The sequence below is a fragment of the Theropithecus gelada genome, chromosome 16 (assembly GCF_003255815.1).
Source record: "Theropithecus gelada isolate Dixy chromosome 16, Tgel_1.0, whole genome shotgun sequence".
Classification (NCBI taxonomy): Eukaryota; Metazoa; Chordata; class Mammalia; order Primates; family Cercopithecidae; genus Theropithecus; species Theropithecus gelada.
The window spans coordinates 67,100,796-67,119,319 of NC_037684.1; the positions used below are offsets into that span (position 1 = coordinate 67,100,796).

The following is an 18,524-nucleotide window of genomic DNA, read 5'->3' on the forward strand; positions in this document are numbered from 1 at the left end:
TTCTCCTGCCTCAGCCTCCCGAGTAGCTGGGACTACAGGTGCCCGCCGCCTCGCCCGGCTAGTTTTTTGTATTTGTTAGTAGAGACGGGGTTTCACCGTGTTAGCTAGGATGGTCTTGATCTTCTGACCTCGTGATCCGCCCGTCTCGGCCTCCCAAAGTGCTGGGATTACAGGCTTGAGCCACCGCGCCTGGCCTTTTTTTTTTTTTTTTTTTTTTGAGAAGGTGTCTCACTCTGTCGCCAGGCTGGAGTGCAGTGGTGCGATCTCGGCTCACTGCAACCTCTGTCTCCCGGGTTCAAGCGATTCTCCTGCCTCAGCCTCCCGAGTAACTGGGATTACAGGCATGCACCACCACTCCCAGCTAATTTTTTGTATTTTTAGTAGAGGTGGGGTTTAACCATGTTAGCCAGGATGGTCTCAATCTCCTGACCTCGTGATCCGCCCATGTCAGCCTCCCAAAGTGCTGGGATTACAGGCGTGAGCCACCGCACCTGGCCGGGAAGACTTTTTAAAATGCAGACACAGGGACCCATCCCAGAGTTTGTGATTAAGTAGGTCTGAGGTGAGACTGAAAGTGTGTATGTCTCACAAGGTCCCAGGGGCTGCTGCCGTGGCTGGTCCACTGGAAACACACCTTTTCCCATTTACTCCCATCTCACTTTCTCTCTTCCATGGCTTTGCCACCACTGTTCTCCATCCCAGCCTTCTTTCAATCCTCCCTTCATCAATGTCATTCCCTCAATACCTTTCACACTTCCCCCACCCGACCCAGACCCCTCTCCTTCCTCTTCCCTCCTTTTTTGTACACCAGGCCCAGCAAGCTCCCCCATCCCACGTGACTTTTTCCCCAAACAAAGGGAAACTCGATTTTCTTGAAAATTGAAATGTGAAAGAGATGGGAGGAGAAATGAGTTCACCCCCCCAGCTGGTGAGGACACCCGTTGCAGGTGACTTAAGACGGTATGAGTTGGACAGGACTTGAGATTCTTCACAGCTGATAGAGCTGCTTGGGGCTAGTGCAGTCTGGGAGGACTCCGAGTGACAAGGTTTGTTTTCCTGTGCCCAAAGAGAAGATGGACAAGAGGGGTTTACCCAGAGGGCAGCCCTCAGGCAGGCACAAGTTCAGCATCAAAAATCCTGTAAGGTGAAGTTCTAAGACCTGAGCGGGCATCAGAATCCCCTGGAGGGCTTGTTGAATACCCATGGCTGACCCCCACCCCCGGAGCTGCTCCTTTAGCAGGTCCAGGATAAAGTTAGGATGACCCGCCAGCCTGGCTTGCCCAGGACTGATCAGGGTTCTCAGGATGTGGAATTTTCAGTACTGATACCAAGAAAGCCCTGGGGAGACTGGGATGAGTTGGTTACCCTACGGAGTGCTAAAGTCTTTGCATTTCTAACAAGCTCCTAAGGGAGGCTAAGGCTGCTGGTCCAGGGACAGCACTTTGAGAATCACAGCTCTGTTATTCGCAGGGAGCTACAGAGGCCTAGCATTAGGTTGTAGCCTTGGACTCTTCTTTAGAGTGAGAGGTTCTGGGCAGGGGTCAGAGTTCAGATTCTGAATAGCTGTAGCTAGGGAGGTAGATGTGAACTTGGGAAAGGAGGGCCACAGAGTCCCAGATTGATGCAGGGTGGAGGGGATTAGTCAAAAAGATGGAGTCAGGGGTGAGAGGACATCCAACCTGAGGCTGTGCATGTTGGGTATATGCCCAACACACAAAAAAAGCTTTGGTGGAGGGTCTCTGTCCTTTTCACGGTGGGATAAGCCTGTGGCTTTGGCCGGAAGTGAAGTAGGTGAAATTGGTAGGAGTTGTTCTCGAGGGCTGGGGCTGGTACAGGAGCAGCCAGTTTGAAGAAAGAGAAACAAGAACGGAAAGGAAAGAAAGAGATAATAGTAAACTGGGTGCCTAAACTTGGAAAGCAGAGCTGGGCCAAATTTGGCATTTAAGGTGTTAACTTATCAAATAGTGTGTAGAAATGGCATGCAAATAATGGCTTGGGGGATTTGGGTACACACAGACCAGTGCAGTATGGGGTATGGCAGAGATGTCTGATGGCAGGTTGGCCCCAGTGGGAATCTGCACCTTACTTCTCTCTTCCTTTTCTAAAAGTTACCATCGTCAAATGCTAAGGAACCTTCCACGTTCCGGTTGAGTCAGTCTTTGGGACCCAGGCTGGAATGAGGTCTGAGGTGACCATTTGTTGAATAAAGGAATGCATGGAAGCCTGCGACCATGTGGCTGCTGTAAAGTCAGAGGCACCTGCTCCTGGCCATTCCCTTTGTTTAGTCCTTGGATCTGTGCATAGCACTGGCTCACACAGCAAAGCTTTGGGCATTCCCAGGTTCATATTCAGCTTCTGGTATTCTGAGCCTTTCTTCCCAATACCCCTGACAAGGGATGGGTTTTTTCGTCATCCTTGTTTTCCTGGCTGGCACCTATTCCCCTTGTGTGCCTGCCCTACCAAGTAACTTCTGGGAGTCTTGGAAGAACTGATTCAGCTCTTAAGCAAGTTCAGTCAGCTATCAGTTGGCGCCTATTGTTTTATTTTTCTGCCAGATTATTACTGTGTCTACCAGGAACAAACACAAGTGTATGTGGGATGCCTTCAAGTGCTGAGATGATATCCCAGTATCGTATAGAGTATGTTTCGCCCACCCCGGTTCAGTCTATTCCTTCTTGCAGCCCTTTTTCCCTGAGAACAAACATAGCTGGAAGGTAAAGGAAGCTGAACATACCTGTGTGAGGTTTCTGCTACTAGGCCAGACTCCCTGTACCCTTAGGGTTTGTTTTTACCCAGGAGGCTCTTCGATCCTTTATGCAAATACATTTCTGAGCCTGCCTCAACGGTGATGGTCAGCTTGTGATCCAGCCAGGATAAGCTCCCCTTCCTCCACCGTACTGTAATTTCACTGAGAGATGAGTAATTTCAGTCTGAGGGACTTCGAGGCTGCTGATTGGGGGTGGGCTGCCCTTCCACCTATTGTGACCGCCTTCCCCTGGTTTCGTGGGCCCTGTGGTCCTGCAATAAGCCATGGAGATGAGGTTGTGAGAAATGTGGACTTGATCATTATGGCAGACCTTACTTTAGATAGCTTTGAAAATAACAGGTTTATAGCCCTAGAATCAGGAGGAGATGGCCTAAGATGTACAGCTCTACATTTTGATTTCTTTTCTCTCTTTTTTTTTTGAGATGGAGTTTTGCTGTTGGAGTGCAATGGCACGATCTCGGCTCACCGCAACCTCCACCTCCTGGGTTCAAGTGATTCTCCTGCCTCAACCTCCTGAGTAGCTGGGATTACAGGCATGAGCCACTATACCTGGCTAATTTTGTATTTTTAGTAGAGAAGGGGTTTCGCCATGTTGGTCAGGCTGGTCTCGAACTCCTGACCTCAGGCGTTCTCCTGACCGAACTCCTGACCACCTGCCTAGGCCTCTCAAGGTGCTGGGATTACAGGCGTGAGGCATGATACCTTCTAAGGTATTTGCCAATTCAGGAGGCCGCAGAGGCATGAGGCATGATACCTTCTAAGGTATTTGCCAATTCAGGAGGCTGCAGAAGTCCTGAAGACCAGTGCTGGATCACTTGTGATTGTAATGTCATTATTATTACCTCCTAATACGAGAGGGCTACCTATAGTCACTCAGCCTGTAAGTGGCAGGATGGACAGAGTTCAGGTCACTGAAAAGGCCCAATTGCCTCCAGAGGGAATGAACAGGAGGAGGGGCCATGAGGTGGGCCTGGGGAACAGTAGGAGGCTCCCCATGCCCAGCCCTTTGGTGGAGAGCTTTCTGGGAGGATGAGTCCAGATCAGACATAGTCCGGCTCAATGTGGCCCTGCCTGGTAGCATTGTGCGCCCACCTATTTCCTCCTCCCTCCCTGCCCTGCGTGAGGGGCACCCATGGGTTCAGTGCTGTGGCATCTGAAGTGACACAGAGCAGCGTGGAGGCCTGCTCATTCGGCACAGTCGGGGTGAGGCCCGACGGGGGAAGGTGCATGGCTCACCTGCAGTATGAGTGTGCCTCAGTTCCATAGCTGCTGACCTGCTCGCTTGCTTGTTCTGCCTGAGGCTCAGCAGTGCTTGGGAGAAGCGGGTCAGCCATTTATGGAGAGGAAAGAGGCCTTGACTGGCAGCCTGGAGACCTGGGCTCCAGACCTGGATCTGTCACTTTTCAGTTGCTTGAACTTGGTGAAGCTGCTTTACCTGTGGTTTCAGTTTTCCTACCCCTGAAATGATGGGGTTGCTTGAGAGCCTCTCTCTTCAAAGTGTCTCGGGAACCAGTAGCAGCAGCATGGCCTGGGAGCTTATTAGAAATGTGGAGTCTCAGGCCCTTCCCCAGACCTACTGAATCTGAATCTGTAATTTTTTTTTTTTTTTGGAGACAGGATCTCACTCTGTCACCTGGGTGGAGTGCAGTGGTGCAATCATGGCTCACCGCAGCCTCAACTACCCCAGGCTCCGGTGATCCTTCTGCCTCAGCCTCCCAAGTAGCTGGGATTACAGGCATGTGCCACCATACCCAGTTAACTCTTGTATTTTTTGTAGAGACTGAGTTTCATCATGTTGCCCATGCTGGTTTCAAACTCCTGGACTCAAGTGATCCACCCACACTGGCCTCCCAAAGTGCTGGCTGGGATGACAAGCTTGAGCCACAGTGAATGTGCATTTATCAAGATCCCCAAGTGATTTGCATACAGTTGGAGGAGCATGGCTCTGTGGTTTTTAAGATGTAATCCCAGCACTTTGGGAGGCCGAGGCGGGAGGATCACGAGGTCAGGAGTTCGAGACCAGTCTGGCCAACGTGGTGAAACCCTGTCTCTACTAAAAATACAAAAATAAGCCGGGCATGGTGGCGGGCGCCTGTAATCCCAGCTACTCAGGTAACTGAGGCAGGAGAATCATTTGAAACCAGAAGGCGGAGGTTGCAGTGAGCCAGGATTGTGCCACTGGCCTCCAGCCTGGGTGAAAGAATGAAACTCCTTCTCAAAAACACAAAAACAAAAACAAGATGGTTTCAGGGCTCATGTCCTCTAATTCTATACTGTAAGGAGTCTCTGAGTGGTGTCCTCATAGATGCTTAGGTACGGAGCAAGCCTTGCCCTGAAGGGATTGCCCTGCAGTTTCCACATGCACCGTCTAGGTGACCCTGTCAGTTTCACTTCTTAAATGTGGTTGCTGGGTGGTCAACGATAAGTTCCAGGAAATCCTCCTCTGTGGGCCTGCCTTTTCTTCCTGCAGGCTAATTTAATGACTACTAAGTAATCCGTGGGGACTGCATTTAATTCGCCCCTTACTCCTATGATCACAGATTTATTCTATTGTCATCCTGCCAAACAGCATGGCCTCTAATTGGGTCGAACAAAGGCTCTATATGGAGAACCATCATATATGCATTTAACTTGCAAACTGACAGCCCAAGTGTGGAGAGAGGATGACGTAAACAGTGGGGGAAATTCCCTAGAGTGAGTGTGACATGTAAGGTCGGAATCTGCTGCTCAGCCACTCTCAGCTCCTTCAGTCTCTCTTAGATGTAAACATGCACTGTGGCCTAAGTGTGATCCTGGTTTTTTAAGATTTGCGTATTTTGAACAATGTGGCTTCTACTCAGTGAAAGCCAATGATTGCATTTGGTACCCAAAGAAAACAGAAAACGGTTCCACTTCTAGAATTAAAACAAAACAAAACAACTATGCTGGTCTCATTAAGAGAAGTCATGTGGCCTCCAACAGAATGTCTTCCCAAGGAATTTTTCAGAGTGATTTTGATTATATGTGACTTTTCCTTCCCTGTGAACTTCAGAACCCCAAGTAAGAGGCTCTGGCCCCTCACGGTGTACAGTCAGCTCAGACACAGCAAGAAACTTCGAACTGGGAAGATGGAGAGGATTACAAGTGAAGGTGGTTGGGGGAGATTCTGAGTAGGAAGGAAATCTTTCTTCTTAATTCCAAAAGTTCTTTTGTGATAGCTCTTTGGGTTTCTGAGTCCAGCTCAATTCAGAGATACTAGGCTGGTGGCAGAGCATAGAGATACCAGAAGATTTCATGTTGTCAGGATAACCTGTGCTCTGTCTTTTTTTTTTTTTGAGGCAGAGTCTCACTCTGTCACCAGGCTGGAGTGCAGTGGCACGATCTCGGCTCACTGCAACCTCTGCCTCCTGGGTTCAAGCGATTCTCCTGCCTCAGCCTCCCAAGTAGCTGGGACTACAGGCGTGCACCACCACGCCCAGCTAATTTTTGTATTTTTAGTAGAGACGGGGTTTCATCATGTCGGTCAGGACCATCTCCATCTCTTGACCTCGTGATCCACCCACCTCGGCCTCCCAAAGTGCTGGGATTACAAGCGTGAGCCACCGCGCCCGGCCTTGCTCTGTCTTCATCATACTGTGTTCTACGTGTTCCTTCCCTGGAGGCACTGTACTGAGTGCAGGATTACAAGACTTGCACCAAGGCAGTAAACAAATGGGAAGAGGATATCCTAAAACTAGGAGAACTGTTATGAGATCACAAAGACTCGCAAATATGTCCTGCTACATGAAAACAAAGGCCAAATCTTCTTTATTTAGGTAACCACCTCGTACCATGAAAGATCGGAGGCAGCTTATAAGAGACACATACACTTTAAGGGCGAAATATAAATAAAAAGTACAAAATTAGACCAGGGGAAATATAAATTAGTGGGGCAGGTCGGGCTCTGGTGGGTCACGAAGCAGAGCACGTCTATGTGGTTAGCCTGTGAGGCCTGACTCTCAGAGTTGCTGTCCTTGGGCTGGACTCCACCAGCTGTAACTTAAGATAAGAACAGTCCTGCCCTTCAGGTCTCAAATGAAAGACACAAGGACAGCATAGCAGAGGCCTAGCTGGCTTGTCAGAAAAACACGCAGGGGGTTTCAGTTGGCTAAAAGCTCAATATGAGCCATTGCATGGCCAGGCTGTGCAAACAAGTGGAGCTGCACTAATAGTGCAAAGTGTGGCCCCACTGAGGAGGAGAGAATCCTCCCGCCCACAGCACTGACTGCACGTTCACGTTTGCAATCAACACATTGGAATATGTCGGCATGTGCCAACTGGTCAGTATCAAAGGGGAGATACAGTGGAACCCTCCAGGAGCTCACACAGTCTGTCCAAAGAGCCAATGAGGAGAAACAGCAACAATCCTGCTTGACATGTGCTCGCAGGAGATCCCATTTGGACTTTGGTGCTTGGGCTTGGTTCTCATTGTTTTTCTAAAGGGAAGAAAGTTCTTCTTCACAAGAACTGCAAAGGATGAGACTTCTCTTTTGGTGTCTAAGCCCCCGGCAGGGCTCCTGCCATAAAAACTTGATAGCTACTGAGGCCCTTCATAAAGAGCTGGGACAGCAGCAGCCATGTCAGATCTGGTGCAGAGATGCTGGGCTTGGGATGGAGCCTGGAACCTGCCAGAAGCCTGGCATCACGGCCGTTCTCGGGCATCCTGGTAAATACTTTGAAAGCCTCAGCATTGCAGCCTCTCGTTCCTCCTGGATGCTGTTAAAGGGTGTGCTGTAAAGGGAGGGCATCTCCTTGCATTGATTCTCCTCCATCGATGGGACCTGTGTTGAACAAAGGAAGATAAAATGGATCAGCCCCCATCCCAAATCCATCAATTTCAAGCCTGTGTGTGTGTGTGAAACCAGCACAGTCGTTAGAGTTGCCAGACGTAGGTTTGAATCCTAGAGAAGCCTCTCCATGGCACTGGTACCCTGAAACCACACGAGACTCAGCTTCCTTTGCTTGCAAAATGGAAATGTGAATCCCTCACTCATAGAGTTGTAAGCAAGGAATGAGATCATGAAAATAAGTGATTGGCTTAATAAATATCAAGATTCTCATCAAATCTTAGTTTCCTCTCCTTGCCCTTCCTTGCAGGCAAAGCTGATGTCTACCTCTCTCTGTTCTCTGGATTCTGCCTCAACCTCCACCTTGGATGTGATCACAGGTTCATCTTCATCTATCACTTCAGCATCCTCTTTTCCTCTCTGCTGTCTTCCTCTCCTCCACTTACTATCTTGCTCAATGTTCTATATCTTTTCTCTAAAAATTCCCACCTTAGCATGGTTATGCCAGCAGGTGACTGCCCTACCCTGTTAATCTCATCACCAAATACTTTGAAGATGAATCTGCACTCGCTCCTCACCCATCTTCAGCCACCCGATAAGTAGCATCATCTGATTTCTATCCCCACCATTTACTGAGAAAGGCACATTGCCAGGTCTGCCTAGCTGCCTTTCCTTAGGCTTCAGCCTTTTTTTTGGTGGCTTTGAAGCGTTTGATGGTCAGTTCTCCTCACTCCTGATAAGATGTCCTTTGTCCTCTTTGCCACTGGCATAACGTCTCTTCCTTATTATTACTGGGAACTTCCATTTGGGCTCTTCCATCTGCCTTCATTTTCCCGTTCCCCACATGCAGGCATGGCTCAAGGTTCTGACCAGGCTCCTATAGGAAACATGCATGGCTAGGCCAGGGGCTATGTCAAATGTTTTCTGTAAAGAGCCAGGTAGTGAATGTCATAGGCTCTGCAGGCCACATGGTCTGTGTTACCTGCCACTCTAGCCTGAAACAGCCATAGATAATATGCGAGTGAATGAGTCAGGCTGTGTTCCAATAAAACACTATCTACAAGAAGAGGAGGTGGGTCAGACTTGGCCCATAGCTTGTAGTTGCCTACCCCTGGTCTTATGGAAAGAGCATAAACCTGGTTTTACAATCAGATATAGCTGGTTTTACAGTCTGGCTCCATCACTGCCTAGTTCCATTATGTCGGGCAAGTTACTTAACCTCCATACACCTTATTATCCTTACCTGTAAGAGAGGGGAATAATAATAATGATGATGATGATAATACTTTCCTCATGGCCTTGTTGACAGGGTGAAATGGGATAATGTGCAACCCTAGGGCCTGGTTCAGTGAATCTTAGTGTTCTTTTCTCCTTTCTTCCTCTCTCCCTCCCTTCCTTCCCCCGCTCCCTCCCTTCCCTCTCTCCCTCCCTCCCTCCCTCCCTCCTTCCATTCCTTCCTTCCTCCCTCCCTCCCTCCCTTCCTTCCTTCCTCCCTCCCTCCCTCCCTCCCTTCCTTCCTTCCTCTCTTCCTTCCTTCCTAACTCTCCCAATCCCTTTTCTCTCTACCTCCTCACCCTCTGTAATCTCATCCACATGTTTCTCACCCCTAACCTCTCCCTCCACATCTGATCTTTCTTCTGAGTTTAAAATCTGCACATTCAATGCCAGTTAGGTAGTTCTGCTCATACACCATTTGCATATCAAACTCTGCATGTTCAAAAGAATATGAATCATCGTAAACAAACTCATGCCTTCTTCTGACCCCCCTCATTCCAGGCCCCGGGGGCACTTTCTGAAGTCTTTGACAATGCCACCCCTGACCCACTGTGGAACAGGACAGGCTGTTCTCCACTCATGCAGTCTCTGCTCTTCTCCTCTCCCCTCCATGGCCATCATTTCAGCTTGAGCCCTTTTATTACCTGCCATCTGAGCTTGCTGAATGACCTCGATGTCTTTCAGCTGCTTCTCTCTCATCCATTCTGCACATGATGCTGAGTCACTCTTCTACAGGCAAAGTTTGATCATGCTGCTCTCTGGTATGTAACGCCATTGAAGGCTCCTCCCTCCTCACCTAGTGTCAGAATCCTCATCTGGTGATCAAAGTCCTGCACAGCCAGCGCTGAAGACCCCGACCCCCAGTCAAATGTGCCTGCTCAGCTTTTCCTGGACACCCTAATTGTTTCGTTTCTGCAGTCCTTCCTTTTGCCTGGACTGCCCCTCTCCCCACCACTCACCACTGCTTGTCCCTGTGCCATCTCTGCTTGTCACGTTCTTACCTGTTCCTCAGGAGCCTGGCCAGAACCACACACAGCACGCTTCCCCCAGCCAGGAGGTTTCTGTACCTCCTCTCAGCGTCCAGAGCCCTGGCAAGACTGTGCTTATCTCCCACAATGCATTTTCCCATGGAAACTTGGTGAAGTATCATGCACATGCTTTATCTCTTGCCTTAAATTAAAAATCCCTGGAGAGATTAGAGAAACGTTTGCTCCTCCACACAGCCCTGGCACCGTGTCTACGTGGGGCATGACTCGTTCAGGAGAGGAGGGCTTTTTACCAGGCTCACCTTTGAGCTGACTTGGCAGCTCCACTGGCCTCCTCTGTGGGCAGAGGGGAGAGGCTGCCTGTTGGAAAAAGTCTAAGTGGAGGAACAAGTTTCAATTTCCAAGGCTCAAGGCTGTGAGCCTTCCATGCCTTTTGGCTTTGGTTGGTGTGGGAGCAGGTGTGTTTGTTTCTGTGTGTGTTTCTGGGTGTGTGTGTGGGAGGTGTGAGTGTGTGGGGAACGTGTTTGTGTGTGCATGAACATATGTGTAGTAGAAGAGGGTGTGTGTATGTGTGTGTGTATGTGTGTGGGGTGTTGGTGTGTGTGTGTATCCTTCGGGTGTGTCGTCTTGGACACCCTATTAAAAAAGGACAAGAGTCTTCATCTGACTTAGCCTGGGGACTTCCCTTTATCTGCAGGAAATGACCAAGAAGTGGAAAATGGAGAAAGAAAAAATCTGAAAATACAGCAACCAAGTGGTAAAATGAAATGGCATTCTGTCTCTCTCAGAGCACAGTTGGTCTATAAAAGTGAGCCACGGCCGGGCGCGGTGGCTCAAGCCGGTAATCCCAGCACTTTGGGAGGCCGATACAGGCGGATCACGAGGTCAGGAGATCGAGACCATCCTGGCGAACATGGTGAAACCCCGTCTCTACTAAAAAGTACAAAAAAACTAGCTGGGCGAGGTGGCGGGTTCCTGTAGTCCCAGCTACTCGGGAGGCTGAGGCAGGAGAATGGCGTAAACCTGGGAGGCGGGGCTTGCAGTGAGCTGAGATCCGGCCACTGCACTCCAGCCTGGGCGCCAGAGCGAGACTCCGTCTCAAAAAAAAAAACAAGGTGAGCCACTATAAAAGTGGGTTTCAGCCCTGAAACTTCCTGGGAGGAGCCTCTGAAGTTTAGCGGCCACCCTGCCCCCTTGTCTCTGGAGAACCGCAGAGGCTGTGGGTGGAGGGCTTGCGGGGCAGCCAGGCCCCTGCCTTGTTCTGACCTGTCATGGGACCTCCTCATCTCTGGGGCAGGGTGGGGGCAGGTCCTATCAACCTCATTGTTTTTTTTCTTTTCTTTGGGATGGAGTCTTGCTCTGCCGCCCAGGCTGGAGTGCAGTGCCACGATCTTGGCTCACTGCAATCTCTGCTTCCCGGGTTCAAGCTATTCTCCTGCCTCAGCCTCCCAAGTGGCTGGGATTACAGGCACACGCCACAATGCCTGGCTATTTTTTGTATTTTCAGTAAAGACCCGGTTTCACTATGTTGGCCAGGCTGGTCTCCAACTTCTGGCCTTAAGTGATCCTCTGGCCTTGGCCTCCAAAAGTGCTGGGATTATAGTCATGAGCCATTGTGCCCGGCCTCAACCTCATCCGACAGAGCCTCTGAAGGCTGAGCTAGGAATGTGGGCGTCAGCTCTGAATGCAGGGAACCCACATTCTTCCCTTTTACCCCGCTCTGAGAATGAGAACTAGCAAAGCCAGTTACAATCTGCCCGTAAATCATGAATATGTCTGGCGTTGACATGCAGACCAAAGGTTGTAGGCTGTAGGGGAACTGAGATGAGCTGCTTTTCAAATATTTTTTGGCATCAGAAGCTTGTGTTCATGTAAAGTCTTATGTGACAGTTTAATGTGCAAAGCTGCTGAGAGCTCCACTGTTCTGGGTGAAATGTGTGTTGTGGGGTGGGTAGGGCTGCTGGATTCCTGTCCCCTCACTCTCCCCCTTACCCCAGGACCAATTCCCTTCCAGGGACATTGGCAGAGCACAGTTTGAAACCTCCCTTAGAAACTACATCTTTTTTTTTTTTTTTGAGATGGAGTCTTGCTCTGTCGCCCAGGCTGGAGTGCAGTGGCACGATCTCGGCTCACTGCAAACTTCGCCTCCCAGGTCCACGCCATTCTCCTGCCTCAGCCTCCGGAGTAGCTGGGACTACAGGTGCCTGCCACCACGCCTGGCTAATTTTTTGTATTTTTAGTAGAGACGGGGTTTCACCATGTTAGTCAGGATGGTCTCGATCTCCTGACCTCGTGATCCGCCCGCCTCAGCCTCCCAAAGTGCTGGGATTACAGGCATGAGCCACCATGCCCGGCCAGAAACCACATCTTTAACTCTAAAGGGAAGTAAAATGACTCGCCCAAGGCCATGGGGTGGAGGAGGGTTGGGCAGCCCCATAAGTGGGCAACGTCCTGAACAGCAGGTCTCAGCACACACGAATCTGTCCCTCTGGGCCATCCCTGAAATGTGTCAGGGGATGGCGGTTCGGTAAAGCATACAATAAAGAACTTATTAAAACTTCCAAAGTTTCTTTGAACCAGGACAAAACCCTGGCATTCTGTGGCAGCATCCATTCTCATATCTACTGAAAAATCCTAATGTACATTGCCATTAGAATTGATCATAATGCTTCAGGGCCTCACCCTCCGTAATGTGCTGGCTACCTGCGTCGTGACTGACGCTTTATTTAGTCATCACTTGCATAGTGCTGAACAAATATTAATCCGCCTAATCTGTGCAACATCCTTATGATGTAGTGGCTATTATTAGCACCATCTCCATTTTACATATTTGGAGTAATGGGGCGTGGAGAGGTGAAGTAACTTGCCCCAAGTCACGTTGCTAGAAAGGAATAAGACTGGATTCAAGCCAGGCAGTCTAGGTATGGCCCATGCTCTTCAACGCTGGGCTACTGAACTTCTGTTCAATGAGGGAAGGCTGTTCAGGGCCCGGAGCCTCACACGGGGGGTTCTGTGTTGTTTGGGCACTTGTCTTGGCTCCCAAAATGGGTTTCAGCTGGTAATAATCGTAACCATAATAATCTATACTGTGGCTGGGGTGGTCTTTTGGAAACATAGGTCCAATTACGTTAAGCCCCTACCTCTGCTTATATCTCTTCAATGGATTCTTATTGTTCTTCAAGTAATGACCAAAATCCTTCAGAAGGCCCTCGAGGCCCTGCGAGACCTGGCCTTTGTCTACCACAGAGCTCCAACTCTCTCCGACATTTGCTCTCTGCCCTTCAATCTCCCTGTCGTCTTTTATTTCCTGTTATCCCAGGGCCTTTGCCCAAGCCATTGCCTCTCCCTGAAAGACTTTCCATTCACCTCCCACCCTTCCTTTGGCATTCAGCCTAACATCACCTCCTCCAGGAAGCCTTCCCTGACTCCATCTTCTGGGTCAGTTTCTCTATTGAATATTCTTGTGGGAGGATGCTCCTCTCCTTCCTAGTGCAGACCTGACTTTGTTATTATACTTCTGTAAGTGTGAATCTTTGGTGAGTGTCTGTCTTTCTCACCAGATGGTAAAGCCCCCGTGTCGTGTCTTTTTTTTTTTTTTTTTTTTTTTTAATTGAGACAGGTCTCACTCTGCCACCCAGGCTGGAGTGCAGTGGTGCAATCTCTGCTCCCAGCAGCCTGTACCTCCCGGGCTCCAGCAATCCTTCTGCCTCAACCTCCTGAATAGCCAGGTTTACAGGTGTGCATCACCATGCATGGCTAATTTTTTTGTATTTTTGGTGGAGATGGGGTTTCACCATGTTGCCCAGGCCGGTCTTGAACTCCTGACTTCAAGTAATCTACCCACCTCGTCCTCCTGAAGTGCTGGGATTACAGGCGTGAGCCACTGTGCCTGGTCCATGCGTCTGATTTCTTATCCCCAGTGTCTTGCACAGTGCCTGACACATTCCAACGTACCAGCACACAAATCAGGGCCCCTTTTTGCTCTGAAGTTTCATGATGCAAAGTGTGAGTTGACCCCCACCACTACCAATTTGAGAGACACCAAGGTACTTCACATTCGGACTCTGGGTCAGTTAACTCATCCCAGATTATGCATTTTGTATGCTTGACATCTGGTGTAAGAACCACATCAATTGTACAGCCTTTCCCTGCCTTATCTCTTTTTGATCCTTGCAGCAATAAGGGCTGAAACTATTCTCTTCATCTTATAGATGACAATCCCATGGCTCAGAGAGTGCAACCTGGCCAACATCACCCAGCTAACAAGTGTCGAAGATCAGAGTGGGACTGACTGCTCATCTCCTTCTACCTCATTTACTAGGTATGGGCTTACCTTACGCTACTGAGATCTCCTAAGTTTGCTGCTCTTTTCTCTGAGTTCTAAGAGTCAGGTGTAATCCCCCACAAAACACACAATCATTGTTTCCTTCTTTCAACTCAGCAACGGCCTTTGCTCTTACTTCTGGTCACGGAGTAAGAAATGGGAGTGCCTGGAAACACCTGCGTGCAGGTTGGGCCCACCTGGGGAGGAGGGTACGGCTGCCCAAAGAACTAGGGCTCTGACTTCAGTCCCCTGGAGAGAGCTGTCCATCTCTAATTCAGCGTTGTCAGGACCAGATCACTCTATCCCTGGGACTCTGTCTTGATGTGAAAAAATCTTACAACTATCTGCCTCTTTGGTTGCACGCAATAGACTGAGGTGTGACGCGCAACTCGGCTGATGAAATCCACGAAGCCAAAGTCCCCTGACTTCTGGGTCTTGGAGAGTGGCTGGGCACATGTATTGGCTGCGTGTGTGTGTGAGTGAGGGTGGGGTGGGAACACTGCAGAGACAGGAGTTGTGTGCACTGAGTGAGCATGGAGGCAAAGTAGTCCCTACCCCCCTTCATGTATCCCATCTGGGCAGGTGGAAGAGGAAGTGAATACGAGGGGCCGTTCTGGGTGGTTCTGCTCTGTTTGCTTTTACCATAGCCCGGTTCACACCCCTTCATGCATGCAAGGGCACAAGAGTCATTGGGGAACTTTCCATCCTCTCCCGTGCTAAAGACTTTTCTCCCCAGCAGAGATTCTTCCCAACAGAGAACCCAGATGGGGTCTTTGTCTCCCCAGGTTCCAAGCTAAAGGGATAATTTCCCATTCTGCCTGGTAGGCAGGATCATTCGTGGCCTATCAGGGGTGGAAGGGGCTGTTGAGACTCTCTTCCCAGCCTCCGTGAGGAAAACGGCCCAGAGGAGAAAACACCTGCCCCACGTCCTCTTGGCTGGCCACCCCAGCGGGACCTGAGGCCGGGATCACAGGATCCCCAGTCGGGACGCAGTGTCCGGCTACTTGCTCTTGCAGCCTCAGCAGGCCTGGTCTTGCCCCTGCTTGTCCAGGCCTCTCTGGCCACCCTGCCAGGTAGGTCTTACGTGCACTCACCTCGTCCCGGCGGGGCTTGCTAGGTGGAAGCGGCAACATGTTGCTGCCCAAGAGCCCCAGGTCCACAGACATGTCTGCGTACGGCACCTGCGTCTCACCTCCTCTTCCCATGACCAAACTACAGGTCCAGTTTCTCAGGAGACACCTCGATGTTGAGGGAATACCAGATGACCCAGAACAGTAGGCTGAAAGCCAGGATCAGGGCACCTGTGTAGACGAAGAAGTCCCAGTAACTCAGGGAGGCCAAGATCCCCAGCAGCAAAAAGACCAGGCCGACCACATCCAGCAGGAGGGCGAGGACCAGGAAGAGCACACAGCGCCCTGGATGGCATCTTCCCCACAGACTCCCCAGGAGCATTGCCCAGGAGGAGCGGGAGGAGCCCAGCTGCACTCCCGGGGGTGATTTGCATGGGAGGGTGGCAGTCCTGCCTGCTGCTGCCTTCTCTGCCTGCTGGGTGTGAGCAAATGAGCCAGCCGGCGCGTCTTGGAGCCACAAGGAAGTACACGTGGGTCTTACCTTTATGAGCACGGCAGCCAGTGGGGCAGGATATTTCTTAACTGTTTCATGGCTCAGGAATGATCTGGACCCAAACAGCCTGACATCCTTGTTAATTGGGCTGGTCATTGCTGGGGTCAACAATCCACGTGGCAGAGGAGTCAGGGTGCCCTTGGATGCATCTGCCAAGTCGGTGGTCCCGTGATTCTGGGGGAGGGGCCGTTCTTTGCCTTGTTCTCTAACCTGGGAGCCAGAGAGCCTGAGTGCACTGTTTCTGAGACACAGCTGCTGTTTCTAGTACAGGGGGGTGGTGTGGCGGAGTTTCCATTCCTCTTCACCTCTCTGCCCTACTCTCTCCCTTGCGGGGAAAGGTTTTATGTAGAGGACACAGACAAGAGTTTGTAACATCGATCGATTTTGAAGTGTTGCTGTAAGAATTGGCCCGTATTAGCAAGAGAAAGTTTGCCTTCTTGTAGAGGCCTCGCTCTGCAGACAGAAGGATCTGAGCTCCCTGGGATCATAGACAGTAAGGATAAGGGCGGGAAAGGGGCAGAGATGGAAAAGACATCTTCCCCATCCACCCCACTTCAGGTCAACCTCACTCGACACAGACATTGAGCATCCAGGGAAATGCCGATTCCTCAGGTTCTGGATCTACTCAAGATTCTCAGTACAGTTGTCCCTTGTTGTCTGTGGGGGATGGGCTCCAGGACCCCTGGGGACCCCAGAATCCACAGATGCTCAAATTCCTTATATAGAACCTTTGCGCAGCTGGGTGCAGTGACTCAAGCCTGTAATCCCAGGGCTTTGAGAGGCCGAGGTGGGTGGATTGCTTGAGCTCAGGAGTTTGATACCAGCCCGGGCAACATAGGGATATCCCGTCTCCACAAAAAACACAAAAATTGGCCAGGTGTGTTGGTGTATGCCTGTAGTCCTAGCTACTCAGGAGGCTGAGGCAAGAGGATTGCTTGACCACAGGAGGTCAAGGCTGCAGCAGTAAGCCGTGATTATTCCACTGCACTCCAGCCTGGGAGACGTAGTGAGTGAGATCCTGTCTCAAAAAAAAAAAAAAAAAAATCCCAAACAAAAACCAAAAAACTACCTATGTACATCCTCCCCTGGGCTTTAAATCATCTCTAGATAACTTATAATACCTAATACAAAGTAAATGCTACGCAAATAGTTGTTCTACTATATTTTCTATTCATGTTTTTGATTGTTGTATCATTATTTATATTTGTGGTTTTTCTGAATATTTTAGGTTCATGGTTGGTTGAATCTGCAGACATGGAACCCCCAGATACAGAGGGCTGACTGTATTACTATTTTTACACACACAAGCACACTCACATACATGTTTCCTGCTAAAATACTATGCCATATTTACGAGCAAAAGGAAGCAAATTGAAACCACTTGCTATTTCAGTATCCAGAGCTAATTAGCACAAACTCCTTGGGATGCATCCTGCAGAACCGTAAACATCCTTCTTCCTTACAGAAATGGGCGGCCTCATACTCTAAGTTCCATAGTCTGCGTTCCCTCTCATAATACCTGGCCATTATAGAAAATCGCTAACCATGGCCCCGCTCCAGGTGACTGGCCAGGCTGTGAGGTGCCCCCTCCACCTCTGCCCCCGTGTATCTTTCTTACTCTCGTTTCCCAAAGTTACCACTCCTGTGTGTTGAGGCAGCCTCGGTATTTGCACAGCTGAGAGAGACCCACTGGGATGTTTGATGCAAAGCCAGGTGAGTCTGGCGCCCTGGAGGGGGGCAGGCTAGAAAGAAAACAAGGGAGATGAAAGTGAGTAGGGAGGGTGACTCCAAGTGTGGGAACCAGAAACTGCCTGGGTGGAGGCAGGCGTGGACGAGGGGCAGGTGATCAGAGAGCAGTTTGCTCCAGCCCCGTTAGCAAGAAGAACACCACCACCCTCTTCTTCCCACGGAGATCCTTCATGACTTGCTCACTTCCCAAGGCTGGATCCACAGCTGGAAATAGCTGCATGGTTTGCCAGGGCCACCGTAGCAAAGCACCACAGCCAAGGTGGCTCGAACAACAGAAATGTATCATCTCCCAGTTCTGGAGCCTGGAAGTCCTGAGACCAGCGTGTCTCCAGGGTTGGTTCCCTTGAGGGCTGTAACGGAGAATGGGGTCTAGGCCTCGGCCCTAGCTCTGGGTGGTTTGCTGGCCATCTGTGATGTTCCTGGCCTTGTAGATGCACCACTTTGATCTCCACCTTTATCTTCACATGGCGTTCTCCCTGTGCGTATGTCTGTGTCCACCTTTTCCCCCGTTATAAGAAGCATCATCCTGCTCCAGTATGAATTCATCCTAACTAATTAGATCTGCAAAGATCCCACTTCCAAATAAAGTCCCACTCTGAGTTACGGGGGGTTAGGATTTCAGCATATGAATTGGGAGAACAGAATTCAAGCCACAGCCCATAGCAATAGTTAAAAGTTTTGTTTGTTTATTTGGACATCCTTTGATTTCTAGCCCGTATAGATAGAACATTTAGACTCTCAAACCAAGTTTTCGGAAAAAAACATAATTGCAAAGTCAGCACCCCATTGATTGTGGCCCGCCATGCCACCAGGCACCAGGACAGATGCTTCAACCCCTCCCCGTCTCCCCTGGGGACACGGAGATGCTGTTGGCTATCTCTGCGTCCCTAGGTGAGAAGCTGAGAAGGTGGGGTCTTCTTGCCCTGCTTGGGTTCTGGCTGCAGTTCCTTCTGTTCACCAGGCCAAAGTGCTCATTCTCCAAGAGTGGGTAACCC

The 18,524-nt window shown here is 50.1% G+C and overlaps 1 protein-coding gene across 1 annotated transcript; it reads right to left on the reverse strand.

The window, feature by feature from the left end:
• Positions 1-6,526: 6,526 nt before the first annotated feature.
• Positions 6,527-15,745, reverse strand: LOC112609796. The gene is made up of 2 exons (XM_025362901.1): positions 15,252-15,745; positions 6,527-7,566 (listed from the first exon to the last, which is right to left on the reverse strand). Exons 1-2 carry the CDS (start codon positions 15,360-15,362, stop codon positions 7,366-7,368), a joined length of 312 nt encoding a protein of 103 aa, XP_025218686.1. The 5' UTR covers positions 15,363-15,745; the 3' UTR covers positions 6,527-7,365.
• Between the last annotated feature and the right edge of the window lie 2,779 nt (positions 15,746-18,524).